This window comes from Lontra canadensis, unplaced genomic scaffold (assembly GCF_010015895.1).
Source record: "Lontra canadensis isolate GAN:19392208 unplaced genomic scaffold, GSC_riverotter_1.0 scaffold4, whole genome shotgun sequence".
NCBI classification, from domain to species: Eukaryota; Metazoa; Chordata; class Mammalia; order Carnivora; family Mustelidae; genus Lontra; species Lontra canadensis.
The window spans coordinates 38,417,941-38,438,675 of NW_022630998.1; the positions used below are offsets into that span (position 1 = coordinate 38,417,941).

The window sequence follows — 20,735 nt, forward strand, 5'->3', positions numbered from 1 at the left end:
GACATCTTTTCATGTGTCTGTTGGCCATCTATATGTCTTCTTTGGGAAAATATCTTTTCACATCCCCTGCCTATTTTTTAAATTGGATACTAACTTCTTACTATGTCATTTGCAAATATCTTCTTCCATTCATTAGGTTGCCTTTTTGTTTTGTTGATGGTGTAAAAGCTTTTCATTTTGGTGTAGCGCTAATAGTTTATTTTTTGGTTTTGTTTCCTTGTCTCAGGAGACATATCTAGAAGAATGTTTCTATGGCTGATGTCAAAGAAATTACTGCCCACATTTTCTTCTAGGAGTCTTATGGTGTCAGGTCTCACATTTGATGGTCTCTAATCCATTTTGAGTTTATTCTGTGTATGATGTAAAAACAAAGTGGTCTAGTTTCATTCTTTTGCATGTAGCTGTCCAATTTTCCTGGCACCATGTGATATAGAGACTGTCTTCTCCCCATTGTATATTCTTGCCTCCTTTCTTGTAGATTGACCATATGAGTGCGGGTTATTTCTGCAGTATTATGTTCCATTGATCTATGTGCCTATTTTTTTTTAAAGATTTTATTATTTATTTGACAGAGAGAGAGATCACAAGTAGGCAGAGAGGCAGGCAGAGAGAGAGGGGGAAGCAGACACCCCACCAAGCGGAGAGCCGGATGTGGGGCTCGATCCGAGGACCCTGGGATCATGACCTGAGCCGAAGGCAGAGGATTTAACCCACTGAACCACCCAGGCACCCCTATGTGCCTATTTTTGTGCAAGTACCATACCGTTTTGATTAGTATGCTTTGTAGTATATCTTGAAATCAGATTTTGATGCTTCCAGCTTTGTTCTTCTTTCTCAAAATGCTTTGGATTAATTGAAGTTTTGTTTTAAGATATTTATTTATTTATTTATTTATTTATTTATTTATTTATTTTGAGAGAGAGAGAGAGCAAGCGAGCGCACAGCTGGAGCAGCAGGGGCAGAGAGCCTCTCAATCAGACTTCCCGCTAAGGGCAGAGCCCGAAGCGGGGCTTTTCCTGGGATTTGTTCTCACCACCCTGAGATCATGACCTGAGGGAAATCAAGAGGCAGGCACTTAAGACTGACTGAACCACCCAGGTGTCCTGCTTAATTGATGTTGTTGGGTTTTGTTTTAAAGATTTATTTATTCATTTATTCATTTAAGAGGGAAAGGGAGAGAGAGCACATCCATGAGCAGGGAGAGGGGCAGAGGGAGAGGAAGAAGCAGACTCCCTGCCAAGGGAGGATACCATGCAGATCTCAATCCTAAGACTCCAAGATCATGACCTGAACCAAAACCAAGAGTCCGATGCCCAACTGAACCACCCAGGTACCTGTAATTGGTTTTTTTAAAAAGATTTTATTTATTTGACACACACACAGAGAAATCACAAGTAGGCAGAGAGAGAGGGGGAAGCAGGCTCTCTGCTTAGCAGAGAGCCTGATGTGGGACTCGATCACAGGACCCTGAGATCACGACCTGAGTCAAAGGCAGAGGCTTAACTCACTGAGCCACCCAGGCACCCCGTAATTGATGTTTTAATGAGTTCTTGGACTAGATACCCTTACGTTTCAACTACATAAATTGTTATATACTTAGAAACCTTCCTAAGGATACTTACATTCATGATTAAGCAATTCTATCATTTCCAGTAGTTTGCATATTTAAAGTAGGTGAGTTCTCTAGCTAAGATGTAAATACAGTCAGATTTACAACGTTTAACAAAGGAAATAATCTTGGTGGGCAACTCTTGTCTGATATCAGATTTCTTTGGGAATTTTTGTAAAGATCAAAGAAAAGTCCATTGAACACTCTCTCAAAGATTTTTTACTTAACCTTTATTGTTCTTTATTCCTTCTCCACCACTCTCCTCTCTGCCTCCTGCAGTGCTCTGTATGGAAGTTTAACACTGCAGCAACCCCCACCACTTTATAAGCAGTCAAGGGTGCATTAAGATCATGGTGGTAGATACAATTCTAATACCTCAGGGCCCCAGTCACTATGTGAAAGATTTATCAGAAATACTGTACACTTAACAGACCATTTCCTACCTTTTATCTGGTCATTATGGAAGGTAGAAAGAGAAAAGCTTCCTAGGAGTTGCATGTTACCTAACAATGCGTTGACAACAAAAGGCTAAGAGTATAAATAGATCCTTGTCTTCTTGATGACAATTAACAAATACTGATTCTCTTCCCTGCTTATTGAACATACAAACTCATATGGACCCTTGCTTATTTATGTAGTGTGTCATTATGTTTATTTTCAGACTGATGGAGAGAGGTAGTTCTCTTCTTGGCTTTTCAAAGTACAGATTCTCTCACGCAAACATGTAGAATTTTTAATAGACATCTGCCATTTTCTACTTGGACAGTTTTCACTAATATTTTTAGATCCAAAGGGCTATTTCTTTTCCAATAGCATCTTTTCCAGTCCACCTTGACATTTTAACAGTTAGGTTTTAAAAATAAACAGCATTGTCTAGTTTTACAGTGCTCAAAGTATTCAGACTGGATGTGATACTGTTTTCTTTGCTGACTGGGCCTGCATTCTCAGAACTCACTGCAGAAATGGCATTCAAGACTGTGCTGATTGGAGTGATGAAAATTTATGTGAATAGAAGACTTCTCTAATCATGTTTTGGAAAAGCTAAAAACTGTTACTAGTTACCTTAAGACTTCTCTCCAAAAGAAAAAAAAAAAAATGACATGTGTATCTTACTGGGGAGAGAGGAGCCTCCTGGAGCATGAATCCAGTGTTATGTAATGGAGAAAAGTCTGATTAGTAGAAATGAGACCCAACCTTTAGTGACCTTTAGCCATATCTAAACTTGTTTCCAAATTTTCGAATGCAACTTTCTGTCATGTGTGCCACAGGGTAATTATGGGGATGACACAAATTTACCCTAGTTTGATTATTTCAACAAATAAAAGGTATTAATCCTAAGAGTTCTCAGATCAAAATTAGATGTATTATCTCTTCATTAGCATAGCCCTGGTTCAGATTCAGCTGAAAGCTTGTTTGGCCCAGGGCTAGTCTTGAAAACAGTAGACAACAGCCAGCATGTAGTGACAACATCCAAAAGATCAACCAGGGGCTTAACATTCTTTCTAGCAGTGCCTGAGATCAAAAGATCAGACCTGGGTTTGAATCTCATGCTGCCACACAACAAGCTGTGTTGACCTGAGACTCACCTCTTGAAGATGGTTTCCTTTTTTTTTTTTTAAAGATTTTATTTATTTATTTGACAGACAGAGACCACAAGTATGCAGAGAGGTAGGCAGAGAGAGAGAGGAGGAAGCAGGCTCACTGCTGAGCAGAGAGCCCGATGCGGGGCTCGATCCCAGGACCCTGAGATCACGACCTGAGCCGAAGGCAGAGGCTTAACCCACTGAGCCACCCAGGCGCCCCAATGGTTTCCTTTTTTGTACAACGTGGCTCTTTGGTGGGGGGACGGGGGGCGGGGGGATTGTTATGATAACCGATGAGATTACATAAAACAAGTGGAACAGAGCAGAACATCTAATAGCCAGAAGGATTGTGGGCAATTAAAGAAAAAAATATAAGGATATGGTGGGTTGTAGTATTGTTCAATAGTATTTGCTGCCCTGCTCTGAGGGAGTATTAGATTTCCTCAGTCTTCATGGCCATCAGACTTGACTATGTACGTGACTTTCTCTGGTTGACGAAATCGGATTAATGATGTGCATCACTTCCCAACATAGGTTTGCAGAGCCAGCTGGTGGTTTGCCCGCTTTTCCCAATCCTGAGACCAGCAGTGTTCTAGTCAGATGCTACTCCTGGAGTAAAGTGGAGCCCAGCCACAGGCAAACCATAAACATCAAGTGTGTCAAATAAATCTTTGTAGCAACTAAAATTTTAAGTCATTTGCAACTGTAGCATAACCCTGTTTATCACGGTCTTTTAAGGTATTACAAGAAAAACCTTTCTTATTAATCTATGGCCCCTAACACACAACAGACCATTTAAAAAATGAAATGATGAAAAAACTTTTCTCTAGGTTGTTGGAGAAAGACTATGGGTACAAGCAAAACAGGATTAACCCTAGTCAGCATCTGCTAAAAAAAGCAAGTTGCCTGACTTGGAAATCCACTGTACTTCTCTAGTCCCATTCCTGTATGGATCTTGTACAAATACCTACAAGGATATTCAGAGTGACATTCTTCACATGCCCAAGCCAGCCTATAACTTTCACCTCGGTATCTTGGAATGAGCTGAGAAAATCTCTAACTTAAAATCTCATTTCCTCAAAGTACGGCCAGTGGACCGGCAGTATCAGAATCACTTGGGAACTCATCAGAAATGCGAACCTGCAGGCCCCACTCCAAGCCTTCCCAATCTTTTGCCCTCCTTTAGCCATTCCACTTGGTCAGTTAACATATAAGTGACATTTGTGTGTAACAGCTTTCTAAGCCAGCAAAGAAGCCCAAGTTGAGTGTTCCAGGTAGAGGATGCAGTCTGGGGCTACAGTGATTATGTAGCAGAGTCCAACCAGACCCACAATAGTCTGGAAACATGTACTTCTATTTTGCAATTTTGTAAATCATTGACACTGAAGTCTTTGCTACTGTAGCAGTGTACTTTAACAAGACGGATACACGTCCTTTAAAAATAACACAATGTTAAAATGTGCAAATACTATTTATACAAGTATTTCATTTTTGGTAGTTTACTTACAGTGACTTTTAGATATAGCTGCATAGTACCCTCAGAAGGTACTTAAAATTGTTATGTAAACTTAAAACGAATTCTTATGGCTACAAGTAGAAACTACGACAATTTTCTTTCTCATTTGCCTTGATGCAGATGACACATTTATTTTAATTATCATTTGTTAATTTTTAAGTTTCTTCAACATTATGATTGCTAATACAAATTTTTTTTTAAGTAGCCTTATAGATGGGATGATGGAACTGTTCAGTATCCTGATTGGGGCCCAGGCACAAATATTGTATGCTAAATTTCTTTCAAATGTATACATGTCAACTTTACTGTTATTTCAAAGATTTTTTTTAGAGAAAAAAGTAGCCCTATTAAAGTGTTACAACTTAAATTTAAGATGAGGTGACATTCTTAATACAAACACTAGTTTTTTCAGGGGTCTTACAGAATATCCTACAAGAAGAGTTGAAGTAATGAAATAATGAAGTTGAAATAGAAAGCTGAAATAATGAAAAAAATCACTTTTTCATCAAGAGATTACTTCCACTTTTTTAAGGTAACCTTGCGTTACAACTAGAAAGTGGAGCTATTAACCCCTACTTCGTAGATTGAGAATTAAATGAGAGAAAATTAAGTGCAGTAATATGTTAAAGGCACTTGGTATATACTTACAATATAGACAATATTAAGAGAAACTCTTTCTCACCCACTAAGCAATATTCCATCCCTTATAATTATACCCATTACTTACACCACTGTAGCTCTGAGGGCTGCTAGAGACAAGTTTTAAAATATGAGAACTTTATACCACCTCTGTTATATTATACGGCCATTTAAAATCTTTAATCAAATTTCACCAAACATTACCAGCCATATTACATGCCATGATTAGCTTTCTATAAACAACTTTGCTTTCCATGTACAAATCAGTGTTAATGAAATAAAAAATAAAACCGTATCCTAGGCAAAGAACTTTATTAATCTTGTTTCTAACTTTATTCCCAGGCTTCTTCAGCTTAATTAGCTGCAAAGAATGAATTGTGTATAAGCAAAAACTGAAAAGAGCTGCAGTGTCCAAGGGGCTTGGGCTTAAAAATATTAGAGATCTAGATTTTATCAGATCCATGAACAAAATTTTAAAAAGCAGTCATAATATAAAATAGCAGCTCCCAGTAACTTCTTCAAGTTTTATCTTCTCCAGAAGTTGACCCAATTCAGTTTGCTTCATTCTTGGAAGCTTCATCAAAATTCTCCACAAGATCTAGGGGGGAAAAAAAAAAAAAAAAAGAAAAAAAAGAAAAACTGAAAAATCCCAAATCTACAAATATCAGATTTTAAAAAGAGGTTAAAAAAATGCTCTCAAAATATATCTTACAGTTAAAAATCAAGATATATACCTAAAAACTTTATTTCCAAAGAGACCACTACCCATTTGGCACATTTTCAAGTATAGGTTCTGGGATTTAATTAAAACAAGGAAAAGAGGGAAATTTATTAATCTAATGACACAGATACTATGCTTAAAAATATGCACATGCCCTCCCCAGTTCCATTTCACCCCAAGAATTAAAACTGAGCAATAGTGATATATTAGTCAACATGGTGGTCAAAACCAAAGAACACCATCACAAACAACATGAAGTTTACCTGGATTCCTAAAGGACACCTATCTAGGCAAAGTGGAAGTATTTTAGTCTAGTGATTCTATTGCTCAATAAACATGTTTTATAACAAAACAATTTATCTTTAAAAAAAAAGATTTATTTATTTGAGAGAGAATGAGAGAGAGAGAACATGAGAAGGGGGAGGGTTAGAGGGAGAAGCAGACTCCCCGCTGAGCAGGAAACCCAATGTGGGACTCAAGCATCATGACCTGAGCTGAAGGCAATTGCTTAAATAACTGAGCAACCCAGGAGCCCCCAAAACAAATTATCAAGTAACAGCTAAGACAGCAAAATCCCTCCTGATGGCCAAGAGTTTTTCTGATTTTAGAATGGTTATACCATATCCCAAGATAGCTGAACTTCTCCATGCCTTATCATGAATTTATTAATCTCTAAGTAGGAAACAGGTCTCTGTGATCTACTAGTATTCTATTTATGTGATAACATACATACTTATTCAATATATGAAGTCTCCAAGTAGAAAAAGCCAAGTCTACAAACATATCTCCTAGTTAAATAATACTGCATTATTTTTTTCATTCTGGGCAAGGTTCGTGTCTTCCTTTCCTGTCCTTTACGTTATTACCCCTTTCCCCAAGGTAAGGCTTTCCTATAGTACAAAGATTTGTTATTCTTCCTTCTAAGATTCTCTAGTTTAACCATAAATGAAGGTTCCTACCTGGAACTTCATCATCATCATCCTCTCCGGTAGCAAGTGGTGCTTTTCCATCCACAGCTGTGAGTGAAATGAGTATGTTACACATTCATTAAGTCTTTAAAAACATTAACCATAAGAACAGATGAAAGGCCAAGTGTTGTTAGAACTTATGACAACAATGACATTTGGGATTTCATCCCTAAGTACTAATAATAACACGGTAGCCTAATGTCTACAAATGAACTAGAATGCTGTTCACAGCCAACAGAACAAATTTCATACCCATATTTTCAATCATCTGACCCACCACGGGCCCTGAAGTGGTATGAAAACAGAGTGCCCCCAGGGTAGCAGTAAACACACATACCAAATTATGGGAAGATTTCTTTTGGGAGGCAAAAATTAAGAAACTCTTTTCTCAAATGTTTTGTGCATGGCATATGGGAGGTGCTTAACAAACCTTTACTGAAATGAAAATAAAATGATCAAAAAATTAAGTGCCTCTGATTGGTGGTAAGCATCCATTTTCTTTTTAATACACAAAAAAGTGAACTACACATGGATTTGAGACCTCCCAGTACTATCCCTATCAGATTTTCAGTGGGGTATTTCCAAAGCCTACTTTAGCTCTAAAGGCCCAAGACTTTCTAGAATTTCTTATGCCTCTCCATCTGACACTCCGTTCCCCCAAAACCCCCCAAACTCTATCTACATAAAAACAGAAAAATGCCTAGAAAAACATGGAAGACTAAATAATGGACCATATAATAAGCCTGTCTTGCTTCTACATTGCCATTCTCCAAAATTTTAATCAGAGAACCAGAGCATAAAAGTAGCTACATCTCTTAATGCACTTACTCAACTACAAGATTTTTCTGCCCTGAACAAAATCCTTGTACTATAATGAAAACACCCAAATAATGCCAGACCAATTCTTAAACATTACTGGTAATACCAGCTGTAAATACACTGAAAAAAATTGACAACTTATAATATATTTTAATCAATTCTAAACAGTTATCCAAAGAAAACCCCCCAAAATTAACATTTATCATTTCCAGCTGATAAAGGTAAAAATTTTAAACCACTGATCCAAAGCAAATTGGCAAAATACATTCCACTGAATCAAGTATAAAGACCACGGCAAACTAGTTAACACACTGAAAACACTAAGAACACCTGCTTAAAAGTCATTGTAAAAATTGTCACCTTTTAGAGAAAAACTGTCATTTTCAAATTTAAAGATATTCATATCTACATGAGATCTTAGAAATTTCCTGATAAATCAGTAACCCTGGGCAAAATCACTACAGGAAACTCACATTGTTTGGGCAGAGCTTCAGCCAGTCTTCTTAAACTAGTCAGACTGTCTGCACCAAGTTGGTTTAAGATACTGGGTAGCATTTCTGTCAGCTGCTTTGTCTCAGCATGGCCTGTAATGGTGAAAGTGTTCGCTGCCAGCGATGCCTGAACTTTGGGGTTGTTAAAGTGGATCACTGTTCCTTGGTTTGTGAACATATTCACCTATCAGGAAAAAAAAATTAATTAGCAACACCCAAAAAAAACAAACATTGTCTTAAGGAAAAGCTTAAGTCTGGCTAACTAATCCACTATTTCACTGTGAGGCACAGGGATATTTTGCCTGGAATGGAAAGTGCAATCTAATCACTTTCAGATTTAGCACTCCCTAATATTCACTAGTGGAGTAGAAACCTATTTTAGAGGGATATGAAATTCTCTGTTGGGAGTAGGAAAAAAAAAAAAAATTAATGCATGACCACTGAAGCTTTTTCCGACCAAAACTTGTTTTATAAAGAAATAAAATTTGATACTTACTTCTTCAATACCAGAGATATTATTTACCCCTAACTTCTTTAAGGAGAACTGAAGTTTTTTGTCATCTGCTGTAGCTGTTCTATGAACCACCTTCTTCTTTCGGCGAGCAGTTCCCTAGAGTGAGGAGAAAAGAAAACCTCACCACATATATACCATAACATTTTTTTTTTAAAAAGATTTTATTTATTTATTTAACAGAGAGAGAGAGAGAGAGAGAGAGAGAGAGATATCGATCAGAAGTAGGCAGAGAGAGAGTGGGGGGGAAGCAGGCTCCCCGCTGAGCAGAGAGCCTGATGCGGGGCTTGATTCCAGGACCCTGAGATTATGACCTGAGCCAAAGGCAGAGGGGCTTAACCCATTGAGCCACCCAGGCACCCCATAACAGACATTTTCAAAGGAAAGCTTCTAATTTCTTTCTGACCTTTGGATCTGTTTAAGAAAACTACCATAAGCACAAACTTTTAGGCAGCAAGTAGGGAACGATGGAAGCAGAAAGAGGGTAACAAAGGAATTGTCTATAAATCCTTAACAACTTCTAAGCTTCTAGTTTTGTCATATATAAAACAATGATCTTTTCAAAGTCTTATTTTTTAAATTATCTGCTCTAGAAGTGATCAAAGAGGTAGCATGTATCAACCTAAATTAAGCCTCATTTAGAAGTTCTATGTCCAGAACTATTAACCTTTTCTGTTTTTCATTAATGAAAAATCAACATCCATTAATATTCACAGGCAAGACAGTGTATGGACATGTTTAAATGAGTTTATAATAGACTTTTATAATACCTAAGAATAAAATCTTAAGTTTTGGTTTTTTTTTTTTTTAGACTATTTACAAATAGAGATCACAAATAGACAGAGAGGCAGGCAGAGAGAAAGAGGGAAGCAGGCTCCCTGCTGAGCAGAGAGCCCGATGCGGGACTTAATCCCAGGACCCTGAGATCATGACCTGAGCCGAAGGCAGCGGCTTAACCCACTGAGCCACCCAGGCGCCCAAAATCTTAAGTTTTTATCTTAAACCACAAAGCCTCTACATGATATGATCTGCTCTGCCCCTACTATTCTATTCTTGACCACATCTTCTATCACACACACATTCTCATCTTTAGCCAAATAAACCTCACAGTTCCTCCTTCAACAGGCCAAAAAGGGCCTTTGCACATACTATTCCTTTCTTCCCTACCATCTGCATTTGTTCCCTCCCTTACTACAGATCTCTGTTCTTACATCACCCTATCAGTGGTCTTTCCCAGCCACCCTATGTAAAAAAGCAACTACTACAGTTATCTATCAATCCAGGTTTATTTTCCTTCATAATTATTACTATAAGATAAATGTATTTTATTCTGTCTCCCCTCACCAGAATGTAACCTCCTTAAGAGATTCCATTCTGTTTACTGCCATGAACAGTATTGAGAACAGTATCCAGCTCACTAAAGGCACTCAGTAACTTGAATGAATGAACGAACAAATACAGGCTTCAAGCAAGTTTGTGGCCACTTGTTCATATATACCAAGTTTCCAATCTCCTCCTTCTCAAATATATCCCATAAACTTTCACAACTAGGCAAATGTGGCTCTCATTTTCTGCTTAACTCTCGGTAATACTTAATAAACTCAAGAACTCTTATGTATAGATTAAGCCCTTTACATGATACATAAAGCTCTTTATGGAAAGGTTACCACCCACCTATTTCAAAATACCCCAACCTACATACCAATTTCTATTTGTCCTTTAAAACCCTTTTCAAACCATTATCTCTTTCATGCCATCCCTAAACTCTGCCATAAACCGCCCCAAGCAAAATCATTCCCATTTCTAGATTTTGAAAATGCTTCTAGGGGCACTTGGGTGGCTCAGTGGGTTAAGCCTCTGCCTTCAGCTCAGGTGATGATTTCAGGGTCCTGGGATCGAGCATCTGGGCTCTCTGCTCGGCAGGAAGCATGCTTCCTCCGCGCCCCCCCCCCCCCCCACCGCCTGCCTGCCTCTACACCTATTTGTGATCTCTCTGTCAAATAAATAAATAAAATCTTTAAAAAAAAAGAGAGAAGGAGAGAGAAAGAAAATGCTTCTACTGCACTATGTATATTACACTATGAAAACAAATTAAAAAACAAAAAACAAGAAAACCCCTCCCCTACTGGCATTAAAGTCCCCTAAGGGAACATAAATTTCTTAAATTTCATATTCTCAGAACTGAGCACAGTTAAAGGCTTAAGTAAATGATAGCTGAACCGAGTAACATATCATAGCTACAAAAAAAATACTGGCTACCAACCCCCCCAAAAACCTTTAAGAATAAAAATCACTTTGATGTAGTCATGTAGATACCTGGTTTTCAAAGAATTCTCTCTAAAAGACATTCTAAACAACTACTATAAGATTCTAAAAACAAAACTGACACACCTTCTATAGATTCCATACAGTTCACATCCATAGAGTTCAATTTTTACTGATATAATTTAGTATCAATGCTCTGACCAGATATTGAATAAAGCACTTTACACTACTTATCTGAAAGTATCTAACACAGGCTTCTCTAAGGCAAAACGAACTCACCAAATTTCATATTCCATAATAAAGAAGTTTTTTAAAAAGGTCCATATTACAAGGACATAAGTATTTTCTATGTCACCTAAACAAAGTTCAATCCTACATCAGCCTTAAGAATCTAAAAAACCTACGCTTTCCTTGCCCTAGAATGTTTCTCATAGCTAAAGACTAATGATCAGTACCAAAGAAAGACCGCACACAAGCACATTATCCACAATACTTCCTAACCTGTACTAAAAGACACTTTTTTAAAAACACTAATGTAAGAACACTGAAACACTGACCACAAAGGATATAATGAGTTTTTCTGGGACCTGAAGGCCACACCTAGCTTTTAACAATTGCTAAGAACAAGAAACACCTACCATTTGTTAATGGGCAGGTGCAGATGCTCAAGACTACTAGCTTCAGGAAAGAAAAAAGGATCGTGATATATTCATTGTTGGCAAAGTCCAGTAATTTAACAAATGCACACCTCATTGTTAAAGCCTACATGCAACTTCTGGCTATTTCACAGAAGATTCTACTTGAAGGCAAATACTTAAAATTGGGAAAAACTAATAGGTAATAAACTTGTCCTAGGGAAGCTTTACAAGTTTTACCAAGTAAAGACATGCTCTGTTCCAACAGGCTACCACACCTTGTTAAATACTAGGAATGTGCTAACATGATGCAAAATACAACTAAGCAGACAGACCTCTGTCTAGAGCAGACATCTGATTTAAGTACATCACTCAGAAAACAATCTAACACTTCCAAGTTCAAAAAAGAATACTCTTGAAGATCAGTATCCAGCAGGAAAAACCAAACAGCCAAAAACTTACCTAAAAACCTACCAATCATTCTCATTCTCTCAGTTTTAGCATATTAACAAAGCCAAAATTGAAAGATATCTGCTTAGGTAGTGTTTTCAAATCCACAGTCACTGCTCTTAAACTCTATGATGTGCCTCTAACATACGTATCTTCCAAATATCCTAGAAAACATACAACTACTCTAAACTGCATTTAAGAAAGAATTACAGGTCTTAAAACAGACACAAACTTCTAGCTATTAAGCACAACAATTATCCAGAACCTTACAATATAAACTACAGTTCAAAAGACAGGTGGAACTAAAGTTCAGAGTTAGCATCGTTATTTTAAAAAAAGAAAGAAAGAGAAAAGGCAAAGCACCGAATGTAAACAACTTAGGCCAAACAATTTAGAAGTATGATGGCCACCATGATTACCTAACAGAATTGACACATTTTCTTACTGATTAAACTAGGAAACACTTTTGTTCTACTTAAACACTGTAACACAAAACATACTTATACAGAAGTAATGTCTGTTGTTTAAGTTCTCTTTTCATCTAGACTCACTTTTCTCTTTTAATCTACAACATACAAGTCCCACTGACACACTCTACTGTACATCATTTAACCCCGCCTCCTCCTTCCCCCACACCTGCTTTGCTAGCTCTTTGAAATGCCCTCTAGAGACAGTGACAAGCCAGTAACACAAGAAAAGCAAATCCAAGGGGGAAAAAAAAACCAAAAAGCAAATACCACCCCAAACCTGTAAACTTCAAAAAGCTCCCAAAACTATTAAAACTTACTTTCCCACCAATGCGCACTTGTGCTTGCAGTTTGGCGAGTTTCTCCTGGTTCATGATAGTTTCTTTCATCTAGAAAAACAGGAAACCCTCAGAGAGGAAAGGTCTGGTTCACTCTAGCATTCCACGGTCGTTATTTCCCAAGACACCAACCAAAAAAAAAAAAAAAAAAAAAAAAAAAAAGTCCTAAACAGGCCAAGGCCTGAATTCCCAATCCACCCCGCAAAGCTCCCAATTTCAGTTTTTGAGGGAGCGTAAAGAGCACCCACTTTCCTACCCTCCTCAACTCCCCCCGCCCCCTTACAAGCCGAAAAGGGCTCTAACCCACGCCTGGTCAGCTCCCCCCACCCCCGGCCCTGGCCCGGCCTCGGCCTAGCCAGGGCCTGCCCGGCCCGGCCCAGCCACTCTCCGCAAGCCTCGCGGTACCTGAGGCTCCTGTCCTCGGGTTCCGCCGCGAGGTGGAGGAAGAGACGGCGTCGCCTCGCCCCCAGGGCAGCCGCCCCTGGCTCGACCTCGCCCCCGAGAGTCAGCCTGAGTAGGTGCGCCTGTCCGTCGCATCGCCTTCCTCTCCTCAGCCCTGTCCCTCCCTGTCTCGCTCCTTCCGGGCACTTCCCGCCCCCGTTCCCGTCCTCCTCCCACGCCGGCGTCCAGAGCCTTTTTGTACCTTGTTGGAGCGGAAATGGGACCGCGCGGGGGACTAGGGTTGGCGCTCAGGGGGTCTCGGGCGGACCAGCTGAGATTAGGTGCACACACGCGGGGACGCAAGATGGCAGCTAGAGGGAGGCCGGAAGTGATGCAACGCTGCTTCCTTCAAAAGCCAGGAAACGGACTTTGCCGCGAGCTTAATGCTTCGCTGCGCACGCGCGGCCTGAGGCCCCGGCGTTTGTGACCGGCCCGGTGGGACATTTGTCATGGAGCGCGGGCGGGTTTGGGGCCGCATAAGGGGTTCCGTGCTGTCGGCGCCTCGTGTAGTCCTGGGAAAGACCGTAGAGGAGTCAGAAAGAACGGTTCTTTGCAGTTAGGGTTGAGTAAGTCGGCCCTGATCCCCAAATTCTTTACCCTCAGAAGAAAGGGCGGTTCATATTTGCGGAAACGCTTGGGGCGCCCTGCGTGTGTTCACCTCTTCACTCGCTCTAGCTCGCTTTTTGGTGTAGATTGGAGCAATTCTCTGGATATTTTAGAATTTCCTTTCCGGCCCATATTGGCCTTTACCGAAACATTTTGTCACCACTTTGCCGAAGTAAACTACTTTTACTTTCCAGGATGAGGTGGTTTGGTGGGTAGCAGGACTATGGTTCACAATTTCTGGCGAGCGCGTTCAGAATGTATCCCCGAGGCCCGATCCTTAAAAGGGGTTCAGTCGGACTGGGGATGGAACTGGGTAATCTGAATTTCAGCAAGCGTAGCACCTACCGCCCGAGACCCCTGTACTTAATTACCTTACTTCTCTTGTTTAAACAGACAAAAATTGACTCCTTGATGTAAGTTGGCATGGATTTTACAGTTAGTGATTCACAGTTGAACAAACTTTGTTCCTTAACTCGGTAATGCAGTCAAAGGAGCATTTGTGCCTGGTGTGTTAAGAGAGGCTAAATTTTCCAACTGGTAGGGCAAGCTTTAAGACAAGCTTAAAGTCGGAATGCTAGCTGGTCAGCCTTTTTGTGGTCTTATTTATGAAAAGCCTTTGCAGACTCAAAAATGAGTCCTAAATCTTTGAGAAAACACAGTTTATATGGCAAGGAAACTTGTGTAGTTGCAGATTTCCCTCCGGTTAAAATTAATCATTTTGTTTTTTAATACTTTTCATTGGTAAATTTGTTAAAATGTGAGGTCTCTAAGAAAATAGTGAGAACAGCCATATTGCTTTTTAGGGTAATTGTAACTGTTGATATTTTCTTAAAAAACAATGTTGCTCCTCTTAAATATGAGTCAAGGTTTAGTATAGAAAAAGATGAACTATTATGCTCCGTGGGTTACTGTAAAAGTCAAAACGACTGTGCCAACATCACTCAGTACTATAGAAATACTACAGAATACATAGAAATACTTCCCTTTTGGGGGCTGCCTGGGTGGCTCAGTGGGTTAAGCCTCTGCCTTCAGCTCAGGTCCTGATCTCAGGGTTCTGGGATGGAGTCCCACATCAGGCTCTGTGCTAGGCAGGGAGCCTGCTTCCTCCTCTCTCTCTCTCTACTTGTGATCTCTCTCTCTGTCAAATAAATAAAATCTTAAAAAAAAAAAAAAAAGAGAGAGAGAAATACTTCCCTTTTTGACAGTATGTCTTTGTTCCAGAACACATTTTTCCCCCTTCTACCACGTTATACTAAGGGCATTTGAAACTCTCGTCATATAATGTTTTTTGAGCATTTACATCAACATAATATTCTTCCACCTACCTGTCACCTGATTTACCTTATATATACCTGTTTTCTGGAAATATCCCATGTTATTTTTTATTTTCCCTTGGTTCCCACTTTACTGTCTTGTTCTTTTCTAATTTTTAAGACTTTAATTATGTTGAAAATCATGAAAGTTGCTCTAATAGAAAAGACAGTTTTAATTTTTCTGCTGCTGTTTTGTGAATGGTTAGGAAATTCAGATTTTGGGGCGCCTGGGTGGCTCATTTGTTAAGTGGCTGCCTTCTATTCAGGTCATCATCTCAGGGTCCTGGGATGGGCTCCATGCTCAGCAGGGAGTCTGCTGCTTCCTCTGCCTGCTGCTCCCCCTGATTGTGCTCTCTGTCTCTGTCAGATAAATAAAATCTAAAAAAAGGGGGGAGGGGAGATTCAGATTCTGCTAATATTTATACACCAGTCTTCTAAAAAAGTAATTGAAGGGATTTTTTTAACTCCAAAAAAAGTTACTAAGTTGCTATCTTAGGTCAGTGATGACAAAACAGTAATTTATGATATCTATGGCAAGTAAGAATTACTAGCTCCCACATTTAACTGCTTAGCCTGAACAAACTCAAGGATTCAACATGACCTCTGTCAATAGAATAGGCGAGAAAGGGCAAACATGTTTGCTCTCCTTGCTTTATAGTTTATGGTCTAATCAAAGTCGATGAATTATTTTCACCTCTCAGTTGGACTTGAGTTGGCTTCAGCATGAACTAAAATACATACTTGACATAATGTTTATTAAGAGCCTATTTTCACCCACGGGAGGTATTGGAAATAACTGAGGATAAATGTTCCCGTGGTTTTAGTTGCTTTGTGATCTGGCGGTCGACTCCTTAAATTTCTAATACCCCCACCTTTGTCAAGTTAGTGCCTGCAACTTACGTAGCTTTTGGTTTAAATGTCTCAGGAAAGCCTTTTCTGACACCCTCAACCTTATTAAATTACATCCATCTTTGTTATTTTTAATTGTGGTACTTTATTAAATACAGAATGTAGATTGATAATTTTATTGAGTTAATGGAGAACTGAACTAGGAGTCTTAATAACAATTTCTACAGGATGATGTTGAGTGTTGGCTCTTTGACAGTTGGATCCTCATAGAAATCTTATGAGGTAGGTTCATCCCATAGTACTTCTCACTACTGGCCATCTAACTAGAGCTTAGAGAGTTAAGGTGTGAAGACTGACACCACTTCATCTACACTCCATTACTCTACCATCTTTATATATCTGAATCTATAAATTTTGCCTTCCTTTCTGTTACACACAGAATTACTCCCTCTACTTGTACTTTTGTGTATTTCATTCAGAACCTTGATTGTTCTGTTACAGCCCTCCTGTATCTATTCTCCCCCTTTCAACTAAGTCATTCTACCAGTGTACTAATAAGCCTCAGTCTCAAGTATCTCAAAACAGAAGAAAATGAAAAATTTTTTTACCTCTGTTCTCCTCCAGCCACTACTTAATTTTTGTGTTCCCTTTTATAGCAAAAAATCTGTCCGAAGAATTGTCTAAACCACCATCTTGACAAATCCGAAAGGTAAATTCTTAGTTCTTATTTTAGCCTTTAGGTGGCATTTGACACTCTTGGCCTCTTCCACATTTTTGAAATATTTTCTTCTCTAGGCTTCATGAACATCTCACTTCCTGGTTTCCTCTTACTGGCAGCTCAGTGTACTTCACTTTATCTTAATTCTCTGACTTCTAAATACTAGAGTTGCTTACATTTTAGTTCTATATTCTTTTCTACCTATATTCTTCCTAAGTGTTTTCATCCAGTCCCTTGGCTTTAACTGTCATCTTTATTTTGACGAGGTCCCAAATTTATAATGCTAACCCTAATTTTTTGAATATCAGACTGAATATCCTTCTTACATTATTGTGGAAAGCTTCCAAGTGCATCGGAGCACAAATAATATAATGAGCCTCCATAGACTCACCACACAGCACCAACAGTTACTAAATTAATAAATGCATACTCAGCTTTTTTTCATTCAATCTTAACAATTTTATTTCAGAAAACTTATATAAGGTCATGCTGGAAGAAAGATAACAGAAAGTCCAGTGCTGGGGAAGGGAGGAAGAGGAGGAGACAATGTCTTTTTTGTTTGTTTGTTTTGTAGAGAACCCTGGTAGAGAAACACTTGTATGAAGATGGGGAAAGAAAATTGTGCTAAAGTATTCTTAAAAGGGAAAGATTAATTGAAGTCACAGGAATTATTGAAAGCATCTTTTTTTTTTTTTAAGTTTATTTATTTTTCTTTGTAATCTCTGTACCCAACATGAGGCTCAAACTCAAGACCCTGAGATGTGGAGATCAAGAGTAGCATGCTCCTCTGACTAAGTCAGCCAGGTGCCCCCAAAGCATCTTTTAAAATCTCAGTCACCCAATATACTCTGTATTTTCGAGACCAGAATGGAATCAAGGCAGTCAATAACTTTTTTATAATTAAAAAAAAAAGCTTTAAATGTTTAATTGGTGGGAGAAAACCCACTGAAAATAAATTGCTCTTAGAATATACATTGTCTGCAGTCAGACAAGGATGATATATGGGTAGAAAGATCCTGGAGTGTCATGAAAGTAAAGCATGGAAGTCTACATTATCCAAATTTTGCTGATCATTTATTTAGCTAGCAGTTTACCTTACCACACCTTACCTTAACCACACTAAAATATTTTTAAGGCCTTTCTTGGCTGTGAAATCCTCCCCAATCCCATTATCTTCATAAAATCTTTCAAATTGGGGCACATGGGTGGTTCAGTTGGTTAAGAGTGCTTCTGGCTCAGGTGGTGATCCTGGGGTCCCGGGCTAATGCAAATTTAGCAAGGAAAAGTAAATCACTAAAGAGTTTGAAGCAGCCTTTCTTGTCAGGCAGAGAATGCCAGCAGAGCTTAAATTTTTCTAGTAGATTTTTAAAATTATCCGTAGAAGTTAGAAGTTAGCTGCTATAATAAAGCACTGTACCAAGTTTATAGAGACAAAGAGTCCAGCCTAACATCCTTTCTCTGCTTATAAGCTAAGCAACCTCCAGTAAGATTTTCACAGTGTCCTTAATTCAACACGATTTTTTTTTAATTAAAAAAAAAAGTGGTTTTGCCCTTTCTATTTTAGGTTACATTTGAGTGCCTTTTAAGAGGTGTTGTGCAGTTTCTTGGGGAAAATTCTTTTGAAGCTTTCATTTGCTCTAAGAAAATGTGACTGCAGAAACCAAATCTATAGGCATTTTTAAAATTTAAACTGTGGGATAACTTGGTGACTACCAAATTGTAACTGACTCAGTTTCTTGTTTCAGTGCCTTATCTTTCCCGCAAGCTCAAATCAATGCTAACCAGGGCCATTACAACCCCCCTGGGGTATTTCATTCCATTGGCTGGTGGGTTGTCTGGAAGTCTACATCCTTTAGGTTTACTCTCAGGACACCCAGTGTTCATTTGTCAGATACATTACACTGCTCGTGTATTACTTTTTATTTTTTGTTTTTTAAGCAAAACAAGTTGTCAGGGTAGAAAATAATTGAAAGACCAACATGTAATTAGTAACTTCATTTGGTTAATAAAACTGTCCAAATTTCAAACCTGGAAGGGGTTTCATTTTGTATATTCCTGTTATCATTTGTCACAGATATAAAAAAGGGTGAAGGGGCGCCTGGGTGGCTCAGTGGGTTAAGCCTCTGCCTTCAGCTCAGGCCATGATCTCAGGGTCCTGGGATGGAGCCCCACATCAGGCTCTCTGCTCGGCAGGGAGCCTGCTTCCCCCTCTCTCTGCCTGCCTCTCTGCCTACTCGTAATCTCTCTCTCTCTCTCTGTCAAATAAATAAATAATATCTTAAAATAAATAAATAAATAAGAGTGAAAAAAAATCCGGAAATAATTATTTAATTGTTTGCATTTGGGTGATAGACCCAATATTCTATTTTTTTTTTAAGATTTATTTATTTGACAGAACAAGAAGGTGTTGGGTCCCCCCAAAATTGGGGAACCCCAATAATGGGTCCGTGATTAAAGGAGCGAGACTGATACAAAGCGAAGGTCAAGCAAAGCTTTATTTTGCGCCAAGCATCAGGAATCATACCAACCGTCAAACAGACCAGTAGGGGCCACCCCTCCAGAGAGGACGACCCCTCCCTGCTTTCCAGACTAACTTTTATAGAGCGTAGGCCATGCGGTTGGGCCTGGCCACACACAGGTAGCCAATGAGATTGTAACACACACACAGGAAACTCCACAGTGATGCTAGGCGACCAACTGAATTACAATTTACCCTAGTAGACATTTGAACCAGCCTTTCACACCTTGGTTAGGATTGGCGCCAAAAGGCTCCCAAAGGGTGGGGGCCCATACTCCTTGGTAGCTAGGGGACAGTATGCGCCCCCACTGATTGAATACCTCCACCTGGCCTCACCCACCCTTGTACTTGGACTTTGTTACGTGGGACTGGTTTCCTGGACTTGCTTTTAAATAAGTTCCCCTGGGCCGGGGGGGAGGGGGGGACGGATGGGCAAGGTCAGTTTAAGCTTTATAGCAAAATGGCAGTTCAACCGGGGTGGGGCTGCTCTGGCTGAATAGGCCCTTATAAAGGTGGAGCGGCAGTCAGAGGGAGAGCGAGAAGCAGGCTCCCTGCTGAGCAGAGAGCCCAACATGGGGCTTGATCCCAGGACCCCAGAATCACGACCCAAGCTGAAGATAGATACTTAACTGACTGAACCACCTAAGTGCCCCTAGATGCAATATTCTTTATTTTTTTAAGCCTTTTGATTTTTTTGTTACTCAAAAAAGCTTCTTTTTTTTTTTTTTTTTTTTTTTAGCTTTCTGGCTCTGTGCTTTTGCCTATAATGCTTTCGCGATGATTTTCTGCTCCTCAGTAAGGAAAGCATGCTTGATCCTGTCACGAACACACTTAGCACACATGGAACCACCATAGGCCCTGCTGACTTGTTTTTATCATTTTAGACAACCTCATAAGGACTTGAGGTCTCAGCACGATCTCCTGGAAGTTAGCCTAAGCACAATCCACATGCAGATTTTGGTGCTTTCCCAGCCTTCTCGATATAAAGGTAAACAATTCAGGACAGCCTAGTTTTATTAGAGGCTGTACTGTAGGACAGCCTATGATGGTAGGACAAACACTAGACCATTCTGAATGTCTATGTTTGCCGTCCCTGGAAGAGCTAGACTCAGTATTCTTTTTTTTTTTTTTTAAGATTTTATTTATTTATTAAGCAGGCTCCCTGCTGAGCAGAGAGCCTGATGTGTGGCTTGATCCCAGGACCCTGAGATGATGACCTGAGCCGAAGGCAGAACCTTAACTCGCTGAACCACCCAGGCGCCCCTTTTTTTCATTTTT

The 20,735-nt window shown here is 39.4% G+C and overlaps 1 protein-coding gene and 1 pseudogene across 2 annotated transcripts; both read right to left on the reverse strand.

Annotated features, from left to right (window-relative positions):
* Positions 1 to 5,500: 5,500 nt before the first annotated feature.
* Positions 5,501 to 13,789, reverse strand: BTF3 (basic transcription factor 3). 2 transcript variants are annotated; one of them, XM_032848607.1, is made up of 6 exons: positions 13,656 to 13,789; positions 12,995 to 13,063; positions 8,843 to 8,956; positions 8,329 to 8,530; positions 7,028 to 7,084; positions 5,501 to 5,945 (listed from the first exon to the last, which is right to left on the reverse strand). In XM_032848607.1, the coding sequence occupies exons 2-6, from the start codon at positions 13,061 to 13,063 to the stop codon at positions 5,899 to 5,901; spliced, it is 489 nt and encodes a 162-aa protein (XP_032704498.1). In that variant the 5' UTR covers positions 13,656 to 13,789; the 3' UTR covers positions 5,501 to 5,898. The 2 variants fall into 2 exon arrangements, with proteins under 2 accessions (XP_032704498.1, XP_032704507.1); XM_032848616.1 differs by lacking the exon at positions 13,656 to 13,789 and adding an exon at positions 13,418 to 13,649.
* Positions 13,790 to 13,833: 44 nt separating this feature from the next.
* Positions 13,834 to 20,526, reverse strand: LOC116863957 (annotated as a pseudogene).
* Between the last annotated feature and the right edge of the window lie 209 nt (positions 20,527 to 20,735).

What these genes read in the sequence shown, in the direction of transcription:
- BTF3 (XM_032848616.1), bottom strand. Translation starts at nt 13,549, where the DNA reads ATGCGACGGACAGGCGCACCTACTCAGGCTGACTCTCGGGGGCGAGGT. An exon ending in ATATCTCTGGTATTGAAGAA is followed by an intron (nt 8,531 to 8,842) that starts GTAAGTATCAAA and finishes TTTTCCTGATAG; the next exon opens with GTGAATATGTTCACAAACCA. An exon ending in TGAAGCTCTGCCCAAACAAT is followed by an intron (nt 7,085 to 8,328) that starts GTGAGTTTCCTG and finishes TTTCACTCACAG; the next exon opens with CTGTGGATGGAAAAGCACCA.